Raw genomic sequence first — 20,216 nt, forward strand, 5'->3', positions numbered from 1 at the left:
ATGTCTACTATAACCATGACAACGCAAAATATGAGATTAACTATAGTTTTATTGATGAAAATTTATTTGTTCATTTTATTCATTTACAGTAGGTGGTTCTTGCTGCTTTATATGTGAGGTTTAATAACAAATGGAATCTAACGAGAACGAGTAACATTTACATTTCGAAATACAAATTCCTTCATAACTTATGCAGAACTGTTACAAACAGGTACGAGGAGGAGGAATATTTGGAAGGCCTTGAAGATACGGACACTGACGATTATCCTTCTCAACAATGGAAACCCTCTTCACCTTCTTTCCAAGACTCGTTGCATGTTCAGAATGACTTAATTGAAGAGTTGGATTTCAAGATCTTGACCCTTCAAAAGACGATGATGTTAATATGCTGGAAGTAGCTCAGGAGAAATATTTGTACTTCTTCGAAGGCTTATTCTTTCGTCGGTTATTCCGTGGACAAATGCGCCCTAGAGTAGTAGGAACCAGAACGGTTGTTGGAGATTCTCCAAAGGACGTGATGGATTGCATTTGGAAATTTGCTGCCAGGCATGTATCGAGGCAAATAGAATTTGATAACAATGGGCCGAAATGGGCTGAGAAGCCAAAACCGGACCGTGACGATATTGAAAAGTTTGTGACTTTGCAAGACCAGATGAAAAGGAAGGCGTATACTACTTCTGCACTGTCGTCTCGTTTGCTTACATCATGGAGAGACAAGCAAATAAAATTTTTCATGTATGCATACTCCGTAAACGTCGAGACCAACGCTCAGTATCAGATGGTCCTCAAACAATTAATGTCACCAAACAATCCCGATCGTTCTGGAGCCCATTCCACCCGTGATGATGCGAAATTAGCCACTGAATTAAAACAGAGTCATCCTGAATTGGAAGGCCATCATAGTTCTTGGTTATTGTGGGCCAATACAATTCACTCGTCAGCTGCGCACAAACAGGAGGAAATGAAGAAGGCTTCTTCGCCTCCATTGGAGCTCGCCAAATATTTCAGGTGGACAGGTGCAAGATTGCAATCCGTTCATCGTGGTGCATCGGTTGCACAAGTAGTGAATGGGGGGTGGGCGTAGCGTAGTTGGTAAATTGATTGCCTTGTACGCAGCGCACCTGGGTTCGTGTCCCGATCCCGCACATAGGGTTAGAAATTTTTCATAAGAGATTTTTCAAACCCGAAGAGGCGAATGACCTTAAGGTTAAAACCTCTATAATCGAAAAAAAAAAAAGTAGTGAATGGAAGCTGGTTAAAAGACGTTGAGGAAATATATAACGGAGTTACTTCAGAGGTTTCCATTTTGTCAAATGTTGCGCAGAAGCTGGAGGGAATTATTTCAAAGGGAAGATCAGCAGAGGAGATTATTGTTGCTGTGCAATCCGCAGTGCGTCCGGTGGAGTCAGAGCTAAGTAAGGTTTTAGCTGATAGTGTGACAAACTGTCCGGACATCGATCACACATAATTCATATCATCATCAGAATAGGACTGATGCTTTACCCGATTCGCGCGCTTCTGCAGCACTTGGAAAACTGACTTTCTTTTTAATATTATTTTGAACAATAAATAATCAACGTTATTTTAGTAAATTAGTTATGTATTTAATCCAATAATCCAACTATTTTTGGAATTGTAGTATAAATTGTGAGATAGTATAACACAGTCACTCAGGAATCATGTGCAAACCTATATTCGCTGGATCTTGTTGTAGTCCTTTTTCTGGGTAGAAATTTCCCCCGTAATAGTAACCGCAATGAGCGAACAGGCTTTCACAGGAATATTGATTGAAATATCAAAAAACGCTTGCAACGAACACGACAAGAGAATACACCAATTATGAGTGACGTATGCGAAACTATAAGCTCGCATACGTCACTCATAATTGGTGTATTCTCTTGTCGTGTTCGTTGCAAGCGTTTTTTGATAAGACCGAAAACTATTTCTATGGGATTGAAGAAGGGACAGTACGCCGGAAGGAATATTGGTATTATGCCTATTGATCGCAGATATCTAATAATGTTAGCATCGCAGTGAATTCCTGCACCATCCATTATCCAAACTGAATGGAATCCTGGATATTGATAGACTTTCGGATTTCGTAGTGCGATCTCGCGAGCGCAGTCAAAAAATTTAGTACGATTAAACGTTCCATCCGTCCAAAAGCTATCCAAAATTCCGTCTGATCCCAAGAAACACAAGAAAGATAAACGTGGTCTGCGGCAAAATTCACCACTGTAAATAACTTTTTGCCCCACAACACCATATCCCTTACCGCGTAACATATCCCTGTTGTCAAAACTCACTTTGTCCAAGAACACCAAATTATAAATGTCCCACGGAATAGCCAGAAGCTCTTGTATGAATCTAACAATCTCTGCCTCCCGTATTTGAATTGCCCTTCTTTCGACCGTCTTCCACGAGAGTCCAGCTTCATGAAGAATGAAACAAACCGAGGAAACACTTATGCTTATTTGAAAGTGCTTCTGAAACTTCTCCTTAGCTTCGTCCAAAAATAGCAAATGATGCTCCTGGTACAATTGCACTAACCATAATCTCATTTCCGCGTTGAACTTCTTGTAGATTTGGATCCGCTTTATCCGTTGGTAGACACCCTCATTTTCGAACTTTCTTAACCACGAATAAATTGTGGACAAGCTCTTGCCTTAATTTGTGGCAATATCTTTTTTGCTCATTCCCAAATAATAATGTGCATAAAGGGCTTGATACACGGTGTTTGGTACTGCATGCTGTTGTTGGACAGCATGAATGATGACATTGGCCATATTTATACCAATATTTAGCTAACGATTATTATCACTTGCTTTTATCTTGAAATTTAAATATTATTTATTCAGATCAGAATATATTTCTTTATTTCAAAACAAAAATGTCAAAACATGAAATGACAATTCCACTGACGTCGCTAGAAATCTTCGCGTCGCTGGACTGTTCAGCGCATTGCAGAATTGTGCTGCAGCGACAATATCGAGCCCTCCGCAGAGAAAACTCATCTAGTTATATGTTCTAGGAAGCGGAAACCAGCGAAACTAGCTTCTGTGAATGGGGGGATGTTACATTAGGTATTTAAAACTGAAATGCAAGCAAAGGATCAACTTTCTCCGTGCAACAACCGGAACATGGTGGGGTGCCCACCAAAGAGACCTAATCAGGTTGAACCAAACAACGATATTGTCGATGATGGAGTACGGAAGTTTCTGTTTCCGATCCACTGCGAACATACATTTCATCAAACTAGGGAGATTCCAGTATCGTTGTTTGTGGTTTCATAAACTCGATCCATACAACGAGTCTTAAAGTGCTGGCGAGCGTTCTTCCACTGAAAAATCGTTTTTAAGACCTCACATTCGATGCAATATCTTGAACCCATTGATAATTGCAAAACAATAGTATAAAATCACTGCGTTTGTGTAAATGAAATCCTCGTACATAGAGGATTTCAAACGTGCGCATTGTGTGTGCAAGATATATGCGCAACAGATTTTAGGTTTGTTCCAAAATTTCGGGTGGGGTATTACCCACTCGGATATTTTCAAGTGGGTAATGTTACTTATACTACCCACGTCATCCGCCGGCCCTGATCACCTTATCCTTTATCATCTCTTAGATACTTCTTTTTCAACTGTATAGTTGGACACACCTATGAAAGAAGAAATATGTGGAATCCCGGATCACATTCGCCTACAAGCGATCCCAAGCAACTTTCATAACAAATTCTAACAAATCGACCGCGGTAAGATATTCTACACTAACGGATCAAATCTCGACGGGCTTCGGTATCTTCAACAATTCTGCTTCAATTTACGTCGCAGAATTAGCTGCTTTTCAGTATACCCTTCGAATCATTGACACTTTGCCCACAGACCATTACTTTATTCGGACAGTCTCAGCTCACTTGAGGCTCTTCGTGCGGCGAAGCCGGGAATGCACTCACAGTATTTCGTGGAGAAAATGCGAGATTATCTGAGTGCTTAATTTGAAAAAATCTTACCAGATTCGCCTTGGCTTGGGTCCATTGACATTGCTCTATCAATGACAGGGAAGATCTAGAGGCAGATCAATCTAGGAATGTATAACAAACTTGCATCAAATTAGACAATTTAAATTTTGCATCAACTTTGCACTCGCTCGCAGAAAAGTTTGTTTAATAAATGTCCTGCGCTGATCCACTTTGTTCGACGTTTTCTTGAATGTAGGGCTAGTTGTTTTATAGGCCTTTTTAGTGGTATCCACAGGGAAAACTGATCGAACTGGTGAGTGTAGTGAAAGCAATGTGAAGCAAGATTCGAACTCGTAACCTTCGAGAATCCAGCCCGATGCACTAACTCTTGTGCTATCCCTGGGATGTGATGACGTCCCAGAAAGAACATATGATTATCCACTATCCACCAGCGACGGTGATCGTACCCTGCCTGCATCACACACAACCGCAGCTATCACCCAACAAATTTGATCTATTTAGTTTCCCTGCTAGATACCAATGCCCGGTTTTTATTATCGTTTGTCGTCTAATCGTACTTCGTCGACTGCTTCCGTCATACCTCTGTTAGCTGGGTTAACTCATTAGCCTTGTCGTTACACTTACCATTTAGATCAGTTTTTCCTGTTGGATACCACCAAAAAAGGCTTAAATAAGGTATTAGCACTTCGTCAAAAAACCAAATAAATACATTATTAGTGTTTTGTAGAGTTTTGACGTCTTACACGCAACGTAAAATACATTATGAATTTCTGTTTTGATAGGAAGAAATGCATTAAATTTCGCTGATTTTTAAAAATGCATTGCAAGTGATCTGCCCTCACGAAAGACCAATTTGCCTCAAGAAATTTTCCAGTGACAATGGCAATCACGACTTCGAGCATGTTGTTTGCAAGTGAGCAGAATACTGTGTTGCCAGTTCCCAACTAATATATTTCCTTCGCACCCGAGGTAGATCACCCCGTACGAGCCAGTGAACGTGGACGTCTTTAGGCGGTGACCACCCCTAGATTTTTCTTATCTTTATGTTTTTGAAAACTATTGATGTCCAAGTTTAGTATATTTTCCCTTCTTTTGTTTACAGTAGAATCCCTTCAGCCTTTTCTTGTAGCTACAATATGGCATCGCTTGGGATGCGGATTATTTAGCCAATCGAAGGTGGAGAAAAGGTCAGCGATACTGCGATGATCAGCTTTATGGAAATCGTAAGAAACGAGGACGGGAGAAACATTTTTTTATTTCGATTATAGAAGTTTTAACCTTAAGGTCATTCGCCTCTTCGGGTTAGAAAAATCTCTAATGAATTTTTTTTAACCCTATGTGCGGGGTCGGGATTCGAACCTAGGTGCGCTGCGTACAAGGCAATCTTACTAACTAACTACGCTACGCCCACATTGAAATCATGCACCAGGGTGCGATTGCAATGGAGGATGATGCGCTACTGGTTTCACTAAAGGAGAGGGAGCCATACAGATCAGACTTCCCATGAACATCCGCAAGTTTGTACCTGTGAACAACATTTCGTGCACGCGTGCAACCTCAAACACGCTCCGTCCCGATGTACAGGTTCGCCTTGAACATCGAACCCAAGCGAATGATGTACAAACTCTAGTTCAAACATCCGTGTACGTACACCGGGTGCGTACACGAGAACGATACGCACAAGACAAAAAGAGTCAACGCTAGTGATGATGAGAGTGAGAAAGAGATGTGTATGTGTACGCACACCATAGTGGGTTGTATGCAATGGAGCTCGTAAACAGCTGTGGGTTACTGGCAGGAAAAACGGAATCTGGTGCTGATACGAAGAAATTAACTGTGAACTGGAATTAGGTACATTTCAGAGCTTAAACTATTCAAAATGGATATATACTTGCCGTAGTAGGAAGTTTGAAAGACCCTTCCTCCACTCCCACACACAGGATCCGGATGACTGGTGAACGTTGGATGCAACTTTTGTAGATTATGTATATTAAACTGTATTCAGTTTTCAAAAGTATTCATTACAATTTTTTCAGATGTTTTAAGAGCGATTCTTTTTTCTAAAAAAAATGAAACGTTTAGCTTCAAAATATGGCTTATATGCTAAGGCAAATAATCCAATAGTCATGGTAGTAGGCATCGTCATGATTTATTGCTTCCCTAGCAGATCAAAAATATTGCTTTAACAAAAAAAATATTATTTTTTTTGAGAATCATTCCAAAACCAAGTTTTAGATTGCTCATTTTTATGACGACGATTTCTTGCATCCTCAGTAAATGTTGTACATATTTTTGACGATTTCCATGTAATACTTGCTGAAATCAGAACATCGAAACCTCGTTGGGCCTTGCACGGTTATCTTCACGTGCCATTTGTTGATTTTATCGATTCGTTCCAAGATTAACAAGATGAGATATACAGTAAGTGAATTTAACGTCTTCCGCATATAATAATCATACTAAACTAAATACTAAAACGCATATAATCATACTAAACTAAACTAAAAACTAATACAAAATTATTAAAAAATTCAAAATATTAGGAGGGCTATCCCATTACCTCTCCCCGCCTTTACTTTTAAGCCAGGTTCACCAGTACGTTGAAACCTGGCTTAAACGTTAAGCGATATTGAAGAAATTTGCATTTAATTTCTTCACCGCGCTAGAATGAGTTTCAGTCACCAAATTTCGTCTATGTAAGGACAGCCGAAAAAATCGTAATTGCGTTACTGCTATGCAGTTGCATATCAGATAACAGAGGCTTCGTAGTCAGATTGACAAAGATCACATGATAATGACTCAGCCAGCAGAATAGTAGCCATCTGTTTATTGAGATTTCAGTGGCCTGTTAAGGCTCTGATCAGCATGCCATAGTATCTATTGTTTCGAAAGTGTAAGAGGTTTTTCGGCACCACTGAGCACGGAATTTCTAAAAAAAAGCTTTTGTTTGATAAAAAGTTTGTAGATTGCATCAATAGTGCTAGGATGAAGCTCAAATCCAAATCTCTTCCTTTATCTAACTTCTAATCAATCGATAGAGTAGTATTTCAATGTTTCGCTTCGGTAAGTAATTGTTTTCGTTTTTAAAATTTTACTGCTTTAAATACCTTGAATATCTGTTCACCCTTGGATTCATCCTATTCTGTCCAAGGCATGAAGCAGGTTCGATTAGTTCCTGCGTGCAGGTTATTGCATATCTAATAAAGCGCATTGTTGCATGGGAAACACTGATTACATTAATAACCAATAATCATTACTCACATTGTGAAATAAATTACTATGTTCATCTCACCCTCTATTTTCAGATTCATTTTTCAGGTTGAATAAGCAGTTATCACAGAGTGTTCATGCGGAATAACTGTATTATGCAATACATTATTCACAAGGCCCAATTTCTCAATTGCATCAATTGATTCGATGAAACGATCGTACTTTCCATGTGGAAATTTCCCTTACCACATTCAACGAGAAGGCCTGTGAAAAACATTCATATTTGCTAGAGCACATACAGTCAACCACACAATGCAAAATAGGTGCAGCTAACAGCCTGCCAAGTCGCCGGTTACCATCATACGACGAATGGGCACGAACCGAAAGGACATCGATAAACAGCTAAAAATTTCACAGAATAACGTTTCCCGCTGCCAGAAGGGGGGTTTTCCTTTCATTCTAAGAAGATGGCGAGCTTTCATCTTACTTACTAACCCCATTTCTAACATTATTTCTTTCGCTTGGGTTTTTCATCTTTCGAATTGACATCGCATGTCCATGCGAATATTCAGAATAAAAGAAATAAACCCCCTCACATTCCGAACCTAGCCTTTGTGTTGCCAAACAACGTGTAGATAAATTATATCTATACAGCTTCGTTGCTTGTGCTTCAGTGGAAAAAGATGATACACGATTCTTAGTTGCACTCGATTCGTATAGAACACATCAGGTGGACTTTTGCTAGATATGGGCTCAGAAACCGAACTGCAAAGAATGCAGGCTATACTGAATCGCAAAAGAGAACCCAGTCTGGAAAATAGCAGTTCTTGGAAAGAGTGACTGGAATACATTTTTTTTTGTCGTGATCATAACATCAATTGGGTCATTAAATGAAGAATAAAATTCTATTTTTTTAAATAACCAGATAGAACTCATCTTTCTAGATATAGCAATATATATTCAACCCTGAAAACTTTAGAATAATTTTTAATTTTCTACTAAAATGTAAAAACATCATCGTTTGACACTATCGGTCTTCCTCTATAGTGAGTTTAGCCACATGGGTTAGCATTTTTGACAGTTATACCAGCAAACGGATAGGGAACAAGGTAGTTCAATAGAAGGTTTGTTTGTAATAATTCAATTTTATGAAATGATTTTGATTTGTTATTTTGCGTATGAAAATGTTCGACTACATAATATTACATATTATGTAATATCTTTAACATCAGCTGCATCGAAAAAAAAAAATCAAAAACAGCATGGCTTAAGGTGAAGATATGTGGAAGCCACGTTGCTAGGCACCGACTCGCTTGTTTACATTAGCAAAAACTGAAATCTGAAGTGAGAATTCAAACGCACAAATGAGAGTTTCCGAACATTTTCCTTAGGTCATCTGCACATTGGCAGTAAATTTGAAGTTTTGTTAGTAAACGATTAAAGTTTCGCGAGTGTTTTTGCTGTGGTTTGTGAAAAAACTGCATTTGAAAAACGAGAAGAAGAGTGTTTCGAAAGGAAACCCCAAGTGAAGAGGGGTGATATTTTCACACAAAATAGGAGCTACAGATGGCATTCCGTCAAAAACTCGGATTGATTGCATAGGAAAATATTCTAGCTTCCTTAAGTAGCAGTTTCGTGGCACACCAGCAAGGTTAGTGTGTTGAAAAACGTATTTTTATATTGCGAATCTTTTTTAAAATCCACATCGTGGCATTTCAGTCATGCGCCACCAAGCCGGGCGCCAAATTACGCGCCAGGTCACTTTGCATTAGTGCAAGCGAAAAAACGATTTGGCGTTTATTTTTGTTTCGTTCTAACTCATCTGTAAAACATAAAGCAACAAATCGACGAAACGCTAGTTTATCTCAGGATAGACAATATTTGCTCATGACAGATAAATGGTTAAGCAGGGGAGAGGGGTGTGTGTGGTGTGGGAGCTATGTTGTGGCTCGCATGTATAATGTCCTTAATGACCCAGTTCAGGGGATAGCCAAAGGCGCATTTTGACACTAAGGCGAAAATCAAATATTTTTTTGTGAAAATTGTCTTACAGGTTTATTAGAATGGAGAATGTTATTAATGTTCAAAATGAGTCTTGGTATTCTAACATTTCAAAATGCACCACCGCTTTGTAACCGTGCGAACAACACGTTTTACAATCGAATGCTTTTTAAGTTTCAGTTGTCTGTAAAATACCATAGATGTCACTCTAAAAGCTTTGGGCTCTGCGTGATCTTACTTGAAAACCGTACTCAACGAAAATTTTTCCTTCTGCCACTTGTCATTTTTGACACTTGTCTCGGCATCCTCATACAATTCAACAAAACAACAGTATGTATACATACGTTAATGGTATTGGTACAGCGAACTGTTTATGCGCTGGACCTACACGCAATGTACACAACTCGCCAATGAACGCTGTGGAATGGAGCAGTAGCGCAAAAATTCCAATCCAGAATCGCACACCACCACCACCACCGCGGTGGTCAGACAGGCACAGGATCGGGTTGGCTTTCGGTTTCGGCTGGTTCGCATCGCTCGGTTCCATTCGATTCCAGTCCAGTCAGTCAGTCAGTCACTTCGGAACAGCTGACGGGGTTGGGAGTGTTTCCGCGTTCGTTCATTTCGCCGTTCGCTCGTTCTCCAGCCAACAGCAGAAAGTATCCTCCTCCGCGCTGGGGCAACTGATGGTTGAGGAAGTGTAAGTGGACTAGCACCGTACAATATATACATCGGAACGGGACGGCTTAAAACGTTTGCTGCTGGTGCCCGAGCGAGAAGGGCTGTGAATATTTGGCAGATTATTGTGCTGCTAGCGCCGAGTAGGCTTGTAAAATAAAGCGATGAAGAACGTGATTGATTAGCGGCCGCGATCACCAGAGAAAAGTTTGACCTTTCGACGGGGTTTTCTTTTTTGGCAGATTGCACGGCAGGGTCATAGAATATTGGTAATTTCGCGAGGAAACTACTGACAGTTCTTTCGGTGAGGTGTGTGCGTGTTTGGCCCTGTCGCGGAGATATGTGTCGCCGAGGTGAAAATCGTGCCAGTTTGCCAGTGCGGTAGAAAGGGAAAGAATTATTTTCTCGATACAAGAGTAGGATTTTTTTCTCCTACTCGGATGGACTACACTGGCAGCAAAGCCGAGAAGAGTAGTAGAGAAACAGAAAGATCTCACCGACCGCCGTGGCGCCGTCGACGGGAGTTTGCCGAAAAAGTGGCCAACGAGTGTATGGGTGTTCTGTTTGCTGTGAAATTGTGAGCAGTAAAAGGTGCAATAATAAATCGGCTGTCCAGTGGAAAATATCAAACCATTTAAAATTGGCACTGATTTGAGAGCTTCAAGCGATTGCTGCGGGTGAATGGAAGGGTGTCAGTGTTACGGTATTTTTCATTCCGAACAGTCTTCCCCCGTTAGCCTACTATACCTGTGCACAGTGTGCTGCCGTGTAGTGAACGGTGAGGTACGCACACAATCGCGGAAGCTGCCATCGTTTGACGTTCCGCTTTGATAGATGGTTCGTGTTTGCGAACCTATAAAGGGTTTTATAACGAAAATATTTTGTGGGATCGTAGCTTAGGAAAGTGTTTTGGATATTTTTCGTGGTTTGTGTGTGCGTTTCGCGGGAGGAGTGAAATAATGTTCAATCCAAAACAATTACTGAAATTGTAACAGCAGCAGCAGCAGCCACCGGAAGAAGATAGTCGCGAAGAGTGAAGCGAAGGCAAAATTAACGAATTATAATACCGATACACAAAGGCAGAAAAATAGTGAAGAGGAAGAGCCGAGGATAATCGACGACGGTTCGACCGACCGACCGAGCAGGTCGATGATGGTGGTGTGTGTACATTATTTACTTAACCGATATCGTGGCGTGGTGCGTTCGTGTTAAATGTTTTTTTTAGTTTATGTTCCATTCTCCGTCAGTGCATCATTGTTATTTACGATTGTGGTGAAGCAAGTGAATTTAGAGCTGCTCTAGCGGAGTCGTGTGCTCCATTGTTTATGAATCGTGGCTGTGCTGGATGCTGAGGGTGTCTAGAACGGGAGCTGTTCAATGAAAAGGTATTATTTTTTAATTGATTGTCATTATTAAAAACTCTGAAAACCTATACTTTAAAACGGGTGAAGGAAGTAAGAATTATTATTCGGTTTTCAAGTTCGGATTCAAAGATATGGTCTTTTGATGGATTATTTAGTCGGTGTTATGTCTGACCGGACTAAATGGCAATGTACTATATTAAAAAAAAGAATTTAAAGTTTTAATCGTAGCGTCCTTTACGTCATAATTCAAAATGTTTTTTTGCTATAATCTTGCTTATATATGGAATATCCAATTCTGGCGAAGATTTAAATGTAGCTAGAGAAATTTTTTAACCGCAGTGCTATAATCATCTCACTTTTCGAGATTTTACGGCTTAGTCCAGTCTGACAACACCGACTGTTTGTGAGATATTTTGAAACTGCAAAATTAAATTGGTTTTTAATCAAAGCGGAAAATCGTCAAGTATTTTACATTAAGTCGTTACATTTTAGCTCAAAATTATGTAAAATTTAAATTAGAATCTTTTTTTTAAGTAGTAAAAAAGTCACATTTAAAAGAATTTTGCATTCAAAATTGATTTTTTATTATAAGCTCACTAAAAAACTTATTTTTGAGTTCCATTATTTAACAGTATGAGAAATAAATCTTTTATGAGTATAATTAGACTAATTATAAGAGGAGATAGAATATCCAACAAATGCGGATTAGTATTATTTTTAAGAGATGAAAATATGCTTTTCAAGCTACAATATGTATGATGTGATTTGCACGGAGCATTACTGCATCAAATAACAAGATATTTAAATGTGTCGGTTTATTGTATTGTTCAATTCTCGTGATTTGTTTTTCTTTGGAAAGTTAGTAGACTTGATGTATTACGTACATAAAAAGTTTAGAATTTCTCCATTTAACCATGTGATACTCTCAGACAAATAAGATTCAATTTTTTAATGGATTAGGTAAAAATATCGATCTTAACCATTTTTTATTGAACTAAGTCATTTTAGGGTCCGAAGTTTTGTAGGAAAAGGTAAAAAAATTAAAAACTGTTTTGTATCGTAGATTTAGAAAAAGCATAAATCAAAGTTTTCCTAACGTGTGGTAAAACATATCGTATAACTTTGATGTCAGTTCAAAAGTGTAAAATTCCGTTGGTTACGCTGCATGCTGACGAAAAATAAATATGCAATTATAGTGTAAAAATCCGGAGTGAAACTGCAACTGTATAGGAATAGTGAAAAACGAATTTCTAAATCATATCCCAAATTAAAACCGTTTATTTTTAATAGTGCACAATTTTTCTAGAGTGACCTAGTTTTGAAGAAATTAGTAATTGAAAGCACCGAGAGCTGACTTGACGCCAGAATTCAAGCACACATGTACTGGTATGGTTCTCGGAATGTCAACATGTATTTACAGGAGGTGCGCACCATGTACCAGGTTTGATTTCGTGCTGGTGATACATGAAACGAAAACGGTATTTCGATTTGATATTCTTCTACAATGTTTACATGTGCGCACGAGTTTCAAATCATGTTTATGAAATCTCAATAGTGGTTTCGGTTCGGTTCTTGAACACCGAACCTCTTTTCGGTTCGAAGAAGATGTAGCAAATTGAAGTACAGTGCTGATGAGTGGACAAGTGAATTGCAATACCTCGGATGTTCAGAGTTGTTGGAGCAATATCGAGATGTTTAAATTCTAGAAGCCGAAAATTGATGTCTATCGTCATATCGAGAAACAACTGAAGTGATACAAGCCGAATATTTTTTGAAATAGAAGATCGTTTAAAGTCCTGCATCGATATCCACTGATATACAACACGGTGGAGCCAGTTCCAAGACGGCGGAGGTTTTATGACGATTTAGCAGTTGAAACCCTCTACTATGGGTATTTTTGGTGCGGCAAAGATACCTAGAGGTAAAAGTCGAGGTTCGCTCTCATTTTGAAATTAAAGATGAATTAAAATTCGTGATGAAGAAACTTTTATGATCATTTCTCGCGTGTTTTTAAAAAGGGCCAATAAGCATGCTGTGCAAATTCACTTTGAGGAGAATTCCGAACAAACCATCAATTGCAGATTATAAAACAGCAGTAGATGAAAGAGAGAAGTTACGGTTACGAGTTACGGTTTGTCTGGAATTTTTTCTCAAACTGAATTTTGAAAGTATGCTTATTGGCCGTTTACAAAAAATACGCGAGATTTGTCGTAATACGATGCAACATAGGTATATCCGACGGAAAATGTTGGTAGAAGCTAAAATTTTCTGTCTGGCACAATACTGATATCCACGATGGCGAACCTTTTCTCAAAATAGGGGGTCTTCCCATGGAGATTCATTTGACGCATACCAGTAATATGCACATTTTTTGTACGGGGATAATGCCCAGAGATCAAAAATTGGTGTTTGCTGCCTTTTTGTAGTCCGAATTTTTCAAAAGTCATCTTTTGCGGTTACCTTAAAATCCAAGATGACGGACCTTAATTTCAGATGAAGGCTTATCATAACGATTTATCATTGCAACCATACAAATTGACTATTTTTGATTGGGGAAAGAAATTGCGTTGAAAAAAGTAGTTCCACCATCACACCACAATCCAACATGGCGAACCTAAATTTATAGCGGAATATTGATCAAAATTTATCATCTGTGAAATGATTTAATTTGGATAGTTTTATAGATAAAGATGTTTGTAGTTGGAAAATTGAAGTTCTCTGCTATTTTGAAATCCAAGACGGCGGACCTAGCTCTCAGAAGGCTGCCTCTCGATGGCAATTTGTTATATCCATCATTCGGAATGTACATTTTTTGTATAGGCAAGTCGTCTAGAGCTCAAATATTGATATTCGCTGCTATTTTGTAATCCAACGTGTTGCACCAAAATTCGACAAGGGCTTTTTCTCATAAGAATTAAAAATTTGTAGCCGAGAAACGTTCGGATATTTTTAGGCAGGAGTCATAATATCAAAGGTTACGTTAAAACTAAAGATGGCAAACTAAATTGCAGTCGACATTTTTTTAATTATGCTTGTTTTTTACTGAAAAATTTACTATAAAAAACTATTACTTTGATGTAATAAAATTTAACATTTAACTTTCCTAAATTTTCCCGTACACAGAGGTACAGTTAAGCAAACCATCACAATTATTCGTACCTATAAATATAGGCGGAATAACTGATTTCAAAGCCATACCTGATTGACGGAATAGATAGCACGGGAAGGAGATGACGCCTTAGTTTGCCTTAAAGTTTGTTGGTAAATTCAGGTTTTTAATTGTGTATGGGTGATATTTAATTTAATTTATTCCTGCGACTCAAAAAAAGTTTTGCCTTGTGTTTGGAACATTTTTATTGTGATTGTCCCGTATGTGAAAAAAATATTCGCGAAAATATTGAAGTAGAATACTCCTAACAGTTTAATATTGGGACTCGTTCATAAAACTTGGAAAAAGTGCATGCATTTGAACTATTGTACCAAATGGAACTAGTCAACCAATGCATTATTTAAGTTTTGTTTTTTTGTGTTTCGAATTCATCTCGTCAGTAACTAGCACCATCTGGGTGTCTAGTTAGACGATGTATCTAAACTAGTACCCAAATTAGCACTAGTTAGATACAAAAAAAATCCAAACAGTTCACACGACATATGTGAACGCCTAAAGCCACATGTCCCGAGTGATGTCCCGTTTTTAATTAAAATTAGGTCTTGTGCCCTTAACGTGCAAAACGGTTTAGTCCAATTTTTATTGCATAATACCAGGCGTTTGGTTTCTTGAACCAAAAGACAAGAGTTCGTCTTCGCTTTCTCGTCAGAAAACCAGAGCTATATTTGCTTCCCGGGACATCACTCGGGACATGTGGCTTTAGGCGTTCACATATGTCGTGTGAACTGTTTGGAATTTTTTTGTGTCTAACTAGTACTAATTTGGGTACTAGTTTAGATACATCGTCTAACTAGACACCCAGATGGTGCTAGTTACTGACGAGATGAATTCGAAACACAAAAAAACAAAACTTAATTAAAATTAGGTCTTGTGCCCTTAACGCGCAAAACGGTTTAGTCCAATTTTTATTGCACAATGCATTATGTAGCCAGAAATTTTTTCACCAAATTTGTATTACATCACGAATTAGGTGTGTCTTGTATTGAAAAGGAAAAATGTGATTTTTAAAAAATCTTGAGAACGGCCCGGAAAAGCGAAGATGTCCAGCATATTTTGGGCAAAGCAGCTAGCGGTTCAATTGGAAAGAAGCTGTTGCTTCAGAAATGTTCCTGGAGATGACTATACTGAAAAGGCAACATGGAAATTTCACATAATTATGTAGCGAAAAAATGATTTAAAAAAATCCAAAAAGAGAAATATTCAGCCGCCGCAATAGCTGGCGCAATGAATGGTAAAAAAGCAATTAAATGTGCATTCTAAATGAGTCAGTATTTTCTTTAGTTACATATTTCTAAACAATTCCGATGATTTAGAGCAGTGGTTTTCAACCTTTTCGATTCCAAGGACCCCCTTCTGAATCTTGATCCCCATAATGTACCCCTTTCTGAAAATCGTTTACTATTATTACCCTGCCAGAAAAAAAAATGATTTTCGATTGGATGAAAACCATAATTTTACGATCAGGAACCTATTCCTGAACACTCTCAGTAAGCATCTCAATTCTGAAACAACATATGAAGACAAATATTCAACGGGAATGTTGGATAAGAAGCTAAAATTTGTCCCGCATAATTCACCCTTTACAATAGTCGAATCATATCGATGCGTAAGCCACACCCATATCGTTTTCGTTGCTAATAAGGCATTAATAGTTTCTTTTTCTTAGCCCGTTTGAAATGTTCATGTTTTGATCCAACGATTTAGTTTGACGCCCCTTACAGACTCCCAGGATCATTATTTGCACAGAAGACGAAACACACACGGATACAAAATTGGGCAGAATTAACACATCGGTCGGAGAAATTTCAATCAATTTTTATTCAATTTCGAAGTAGAAAATAAAAAAAAAATTTAAAAATGCAAGAACTAATTTTCAGAAAATCGGTTGCAAGCGATGTGGAAAACTGTACTTTCGCAGCCAGTTTCGGGTAAAGCCATCAATATGGGATACTAAAGTTTTGTGATATTTTCAATATAAGCTCACTGAAGATATGTCTGTAATATCATCACTGCAGTGTTTGAGGGCGACCGACGGAGTATTTTTTTCCGAGAGACAGTAAGTGCAGATCGGTTTAATGAACAACGACTTATTGGGATGGCTAACATAATTCGTCATTCAAGACTCCGGCTTCTCATTTAAAATCATTCCTATTGAACTCCATCAAACCATATCTGGTGTGGTTTCGGATCAAATTCTCAGATCTGTGATAACCTGTCTGATGAAAGCAATTTGCGCTACTGGTGACAAGTATTCTATGAAGGACTACCGTGTCTACATGCCCACCCACAAAGTTGAGATTGACGGTGCGACTATCGATTCGAGTTTTTCATGTGTCGATCAATTGAAGCATGGGATCGACTATTTCAAGCACGTTTTGGTCCAGTGGGCGAAAATTTTGAATGGCAGCTGCACAGTATATGATATGTTCCTACAAACTCGCATCGAGTGACCTTTAGTGTCACTGCTTTGCTTATTTACGTCTTGTTCTACAATAATGTGCCTATTGCTGGGAGAGTCTACATCTACACATATTAGTAATAGTATTAGCCTAATATGGGTAGTCTTGTAATGTGGTGCTTGTAGTTGAAAAATTGAGGTCATCTGCTACTTTGAAATCCAAGATGGTGGACCTATCTTTCAGATGGCAGCCTTTCCATGGCAATTTATTATTTAAACTGCAGTATACGATTTTTTTGTATAGGCAAGATGTCCAGAGGTCAAAACTTGATATTCTCTGCCATTCTATCCAACACGTTGGATCTGAATTTATTAAGGGTGTCTCACAATAATTAAAAATCTGTAGCCGAACAACATTCCTATATTTTGTACGGAGTAGTCTTAATATCTAAGTTTTATTTCTGCTACCATGTTAATATCCAAGTTGGTAAATCTAAGTTGCAGTTGATGGTGTTTCATGTTGATTTTATCCGAAACCGCAAAATGAATATTTTTAGTAGGGACAATATAAATCTATAAATGATATTCGCCAATATGCAAAAGTTCAAAGCTAAAAATGTTTCTATCTAGTAAAGATATTTTCGATAAAAACCACCACTCAATTTGATGTGTTTTATGACGGACTGAGCTAAATTAAGGTGAGGGTGCTCGACACAGTCACATCTTGCAATAAACGTTCCATTTCGCTAGTGTTGGTCGGATCATTGGACCCTTGAAATCAATAGACATACTAGAGATTTATTCATTTTCGATCCTCGAGTTTATTGCTGCAGAAATAGAAATAATCATTTTCATTTGAAATGACATTTGAAATCATACTCAATAAGAAAATAGTGCTTTAGACTGCAAATAGCATGAATTATAAAAATAAGTTAAAAGTTGTTAGAAAAACTTTTTTGTTGGTAGTGTCTCCATTATCCAAATCCACAATTTTTTTTCATTTTATCAAAAAAACTTATAGAAAGAGTATAAATTCACGAATTTATTGCTTTTGTTGAATTTTCTAATATCCCAAAGACTATCGCATTTTGGAAGATATTAGCTAAATACATTTTGAAATTTGAAAACATGTTTAGAGTTATCGTTAGAAAAAAAATTACTGTTAATGTTTCCATTATTCAATAACATTTAAAATGTTCCCTTTCTCTTCGGACTTTTATTGACAAAAGATAAAAATATAAAGAAATGGTTTTTTGTTTTGTAATTTAATGTTCTAACATAAATTTTGATTTTGTGAAGAAAATGTCATAACTTTTTTTTCAGTGTATATTTCTTCGTGCGGGAGCTTCCATTCCCTGTAATTATTTCTCAGATAGTTTTGCTGTATAAAATGCAGTAATCGAACGACTTTCAAAAAATGACTCGAGTCAAAATGATTCCATTGACTATAAAAAAGGTTTAGACTTCCATACCGGTGAAACGTGAAAAGTTTCACCGGAATCGATGATCGTCGATCACGATTGCAATGATTTTCGGACGGATCTTCGTAGAGTTCCTCATGTGCCAAGACACAACCGGACGCTCTCGCGCGCGATCATGAAACATATTTGTCCGGGAGTTTCCAATACTGAACTTATATACACTAAACAACAAGTATCAGGACGCCATAATTGTTGATTCTGGTGAGGTGGTGGAGCTTTTTTTCTTCCTTAATTTGAACCGTTCACTTAAAAGCTAAAGCGAATAGGCAAACGGCTACACGGCTATTTAAACAAAATCAAACAGCTTATGTTATACACACATAGAAACGTTCGTGTCCTTCGCGATGATACAAATCTGGTGTCGCTTGCGATCATGAAATCGCAATCATCTGCGTACTCCTACGCACACGATCTCGCATACAGAGAAACGCCTCGGTGATCAAGTCAATATGCTAGCACTAACGAGCTCATGAACATCGTCTCAAGTGTGATTATACTAACGCCACGCGAACATGATTCGGTCCCATCAGGCGGCTTTACGTATGGTCCTGGCAACCTAAGTTCATACCCTGAATCTTGATCTCAAAAAGACACAAACTCGTATACATTAAAAGTCTCAGGGTACCAAAGTCACGGTTCGCGCGAACATTCAACGTAAATATTTACGCGGTTACACGGGTACACAAACGAATTTACACACGCCAAGTTCCATACATGCTTACGTGACCAAACCCGAAAATATACAAACGCTCGCGTTCTACGCGATACTACAACCTTGGACACAAACTCGAACAAGCAATTGCGACCATCCACACAGAACTACGCCCGCGATCTGGCAAACAGGAAAACGCCACGATCGTTGTTAACCTACAATTTATAAGCGTGGTCTTAAGTGCAATTATACAAACTTGCGTTTCCACGCCATCGTGAACTGGTCACGCCCAGAAGCTTTTATCCTTAGTCCTAGTACCATAAGCCTTCAGTTCTGACATCTGAACCGTGCACTCATCGGGTTCGTGGATCGCGCGAATATTAAATAATCCACGCGAATATGCAAATGACAATACGGTTAAACAAACTAATTTCTGAAAATAACATGCGAAATTGCATTCAATTAAATTAATTTAAATTGAATCAAATTAAACATACAATCGCTCGAATCCTTCGCGGTCATCTTCGCACACCTAGGCTTACGATCCAGCGTAACGTTTTTTTTATTCATTTCGTTTATTTGATAGGCACAAATGCTAGCTTGGCGGTGCCAATTTCTTTTGTTTTTACATTTTGGATATTTTAAAACTAGGAGGTTACAATGTTGAAATATTTTTTTCATAAAAGAGAAAATTTTTACAGTTATCTTAAGACTAGAAATAAGATTCTATATACAAGTTGCGTAACGTTTTAGCACTTATAAACCTATAAACGCTGTTTCAAGCGCTAACTTATAAAACCCGTGTTCGCGCGGTTATTAATCTGTCACGCCCAAAAGTCCCTACCCACGGTCTCAGCAGCCTAGGTACAGGTCTTCAGTTGACCCAATCTATTAAAAAAGGAAAAAAATGACTAACATACACTGTGCAACACGTACCATGACAACGTGATCGGGAACTCTACTGATATGAGAAAATACCCTTTCTTCTAGCATCTGAACTGTACACTGGAAATTAGGTATCAGATTCACGGTCCGTGAAATCATTCAAGAGCGCAGGCGAATATGAGTTTGGCAACACACTTATAAAATCCAATTTATACACGTGAGTTTCAAACACGCACGCACAAGCGGCATACAAATAACCACGCGATCGAACACGTTAACATACAAACGTTCGAGTCGTTCGCGATGATACAAAAAGGCGAACATGCAGTCGTGATCAGCCACGCACAACTACGCCAACTGGAAAAAAACCTATTTTAATCCACCTGGCGGTGCAAT

General features: G+C 38.3%; 2 protein-coding genes and 1 pseudogene across 6 annotated transcripts in view; 2 read left to right on the plus strand and 1 right to left on the minus strand.

The window, feature by feature from the left end:
• The first annotated feature begins 385 nt into the window (after window positions 1-385).
• LOC131680872 (uncharacterized) lies at window positions 386-1,468 on the plus strand. The gene is made up of 2 exons (XM_058961586.1): window positions 386-1,074; window positions 1,252-1,468. The coding sequence occupies exons 1-2, from the start codon at window positions 386-388 to the stop codon at window positions 1,466-1,468; spliced, it is 906 nt and encodes a 301-aa protein (XP_058817569.1).
• Window positions 1,469-1,501: 33 nt separating this feature from the next.
• Window positions 1,502-2,786, minus strand: LOC131681828 (uncharacterized; annotated as a pseudogene).
• Window positions 2,787-9,747: 6,961 nt separating this feature from the next.
• The window catches only part of LOC131685028 (furin-like protease 1), a 755,254-nt gene continuing 744,785 nt past the window's right edge, over window positions 9,748-20,216 (plus strand). For 4 of the 5 annotated variants that reach the window (XM_058968377.1, XM_058968376.1, XM_058968375.1 and 1 more), the window contains exon 1: window positions 9,748-11,256. The gene's annotated coding sequence lies outside the window, so the exon portion shown is untranslated. The remainder of the gene's footprint in view (window positions 11,257-20,216) is intronic. The other variant, XM_058968380.1, reaches the window with a different exon arrangement.

This window comes from Topomyia yanbarensis, chromosome 2, assembly GCF_030247195.1.
Source record: "Topomyia yanbarensis strain Yona2022 chromosome 2, ASM3024719v1, whole genome shotgun sequence".
Lineage (NCBI taxonomy): Eukaryota > Metazoa > Arthropoda > Insecta > Diptera > Culicidae > Topomyia > Topomyia yanbarensis.

Coding starts and splice junctions, on each gene's coding strand:
- LOC131680872 (XM_058961586.1), top strand. CDS start 386: ATGCTGGAAGTAGCTCAGGAGAAATATTTGTACTTCTTCGAAGGCTTA. Junction 1,075..1,251: donor GCACAAGTAGTGAATGGGGG/GTGGGCGTAGCG, acceptor AGTGAATGGAAG/CTGGTTAAAAGACGTTGAGG.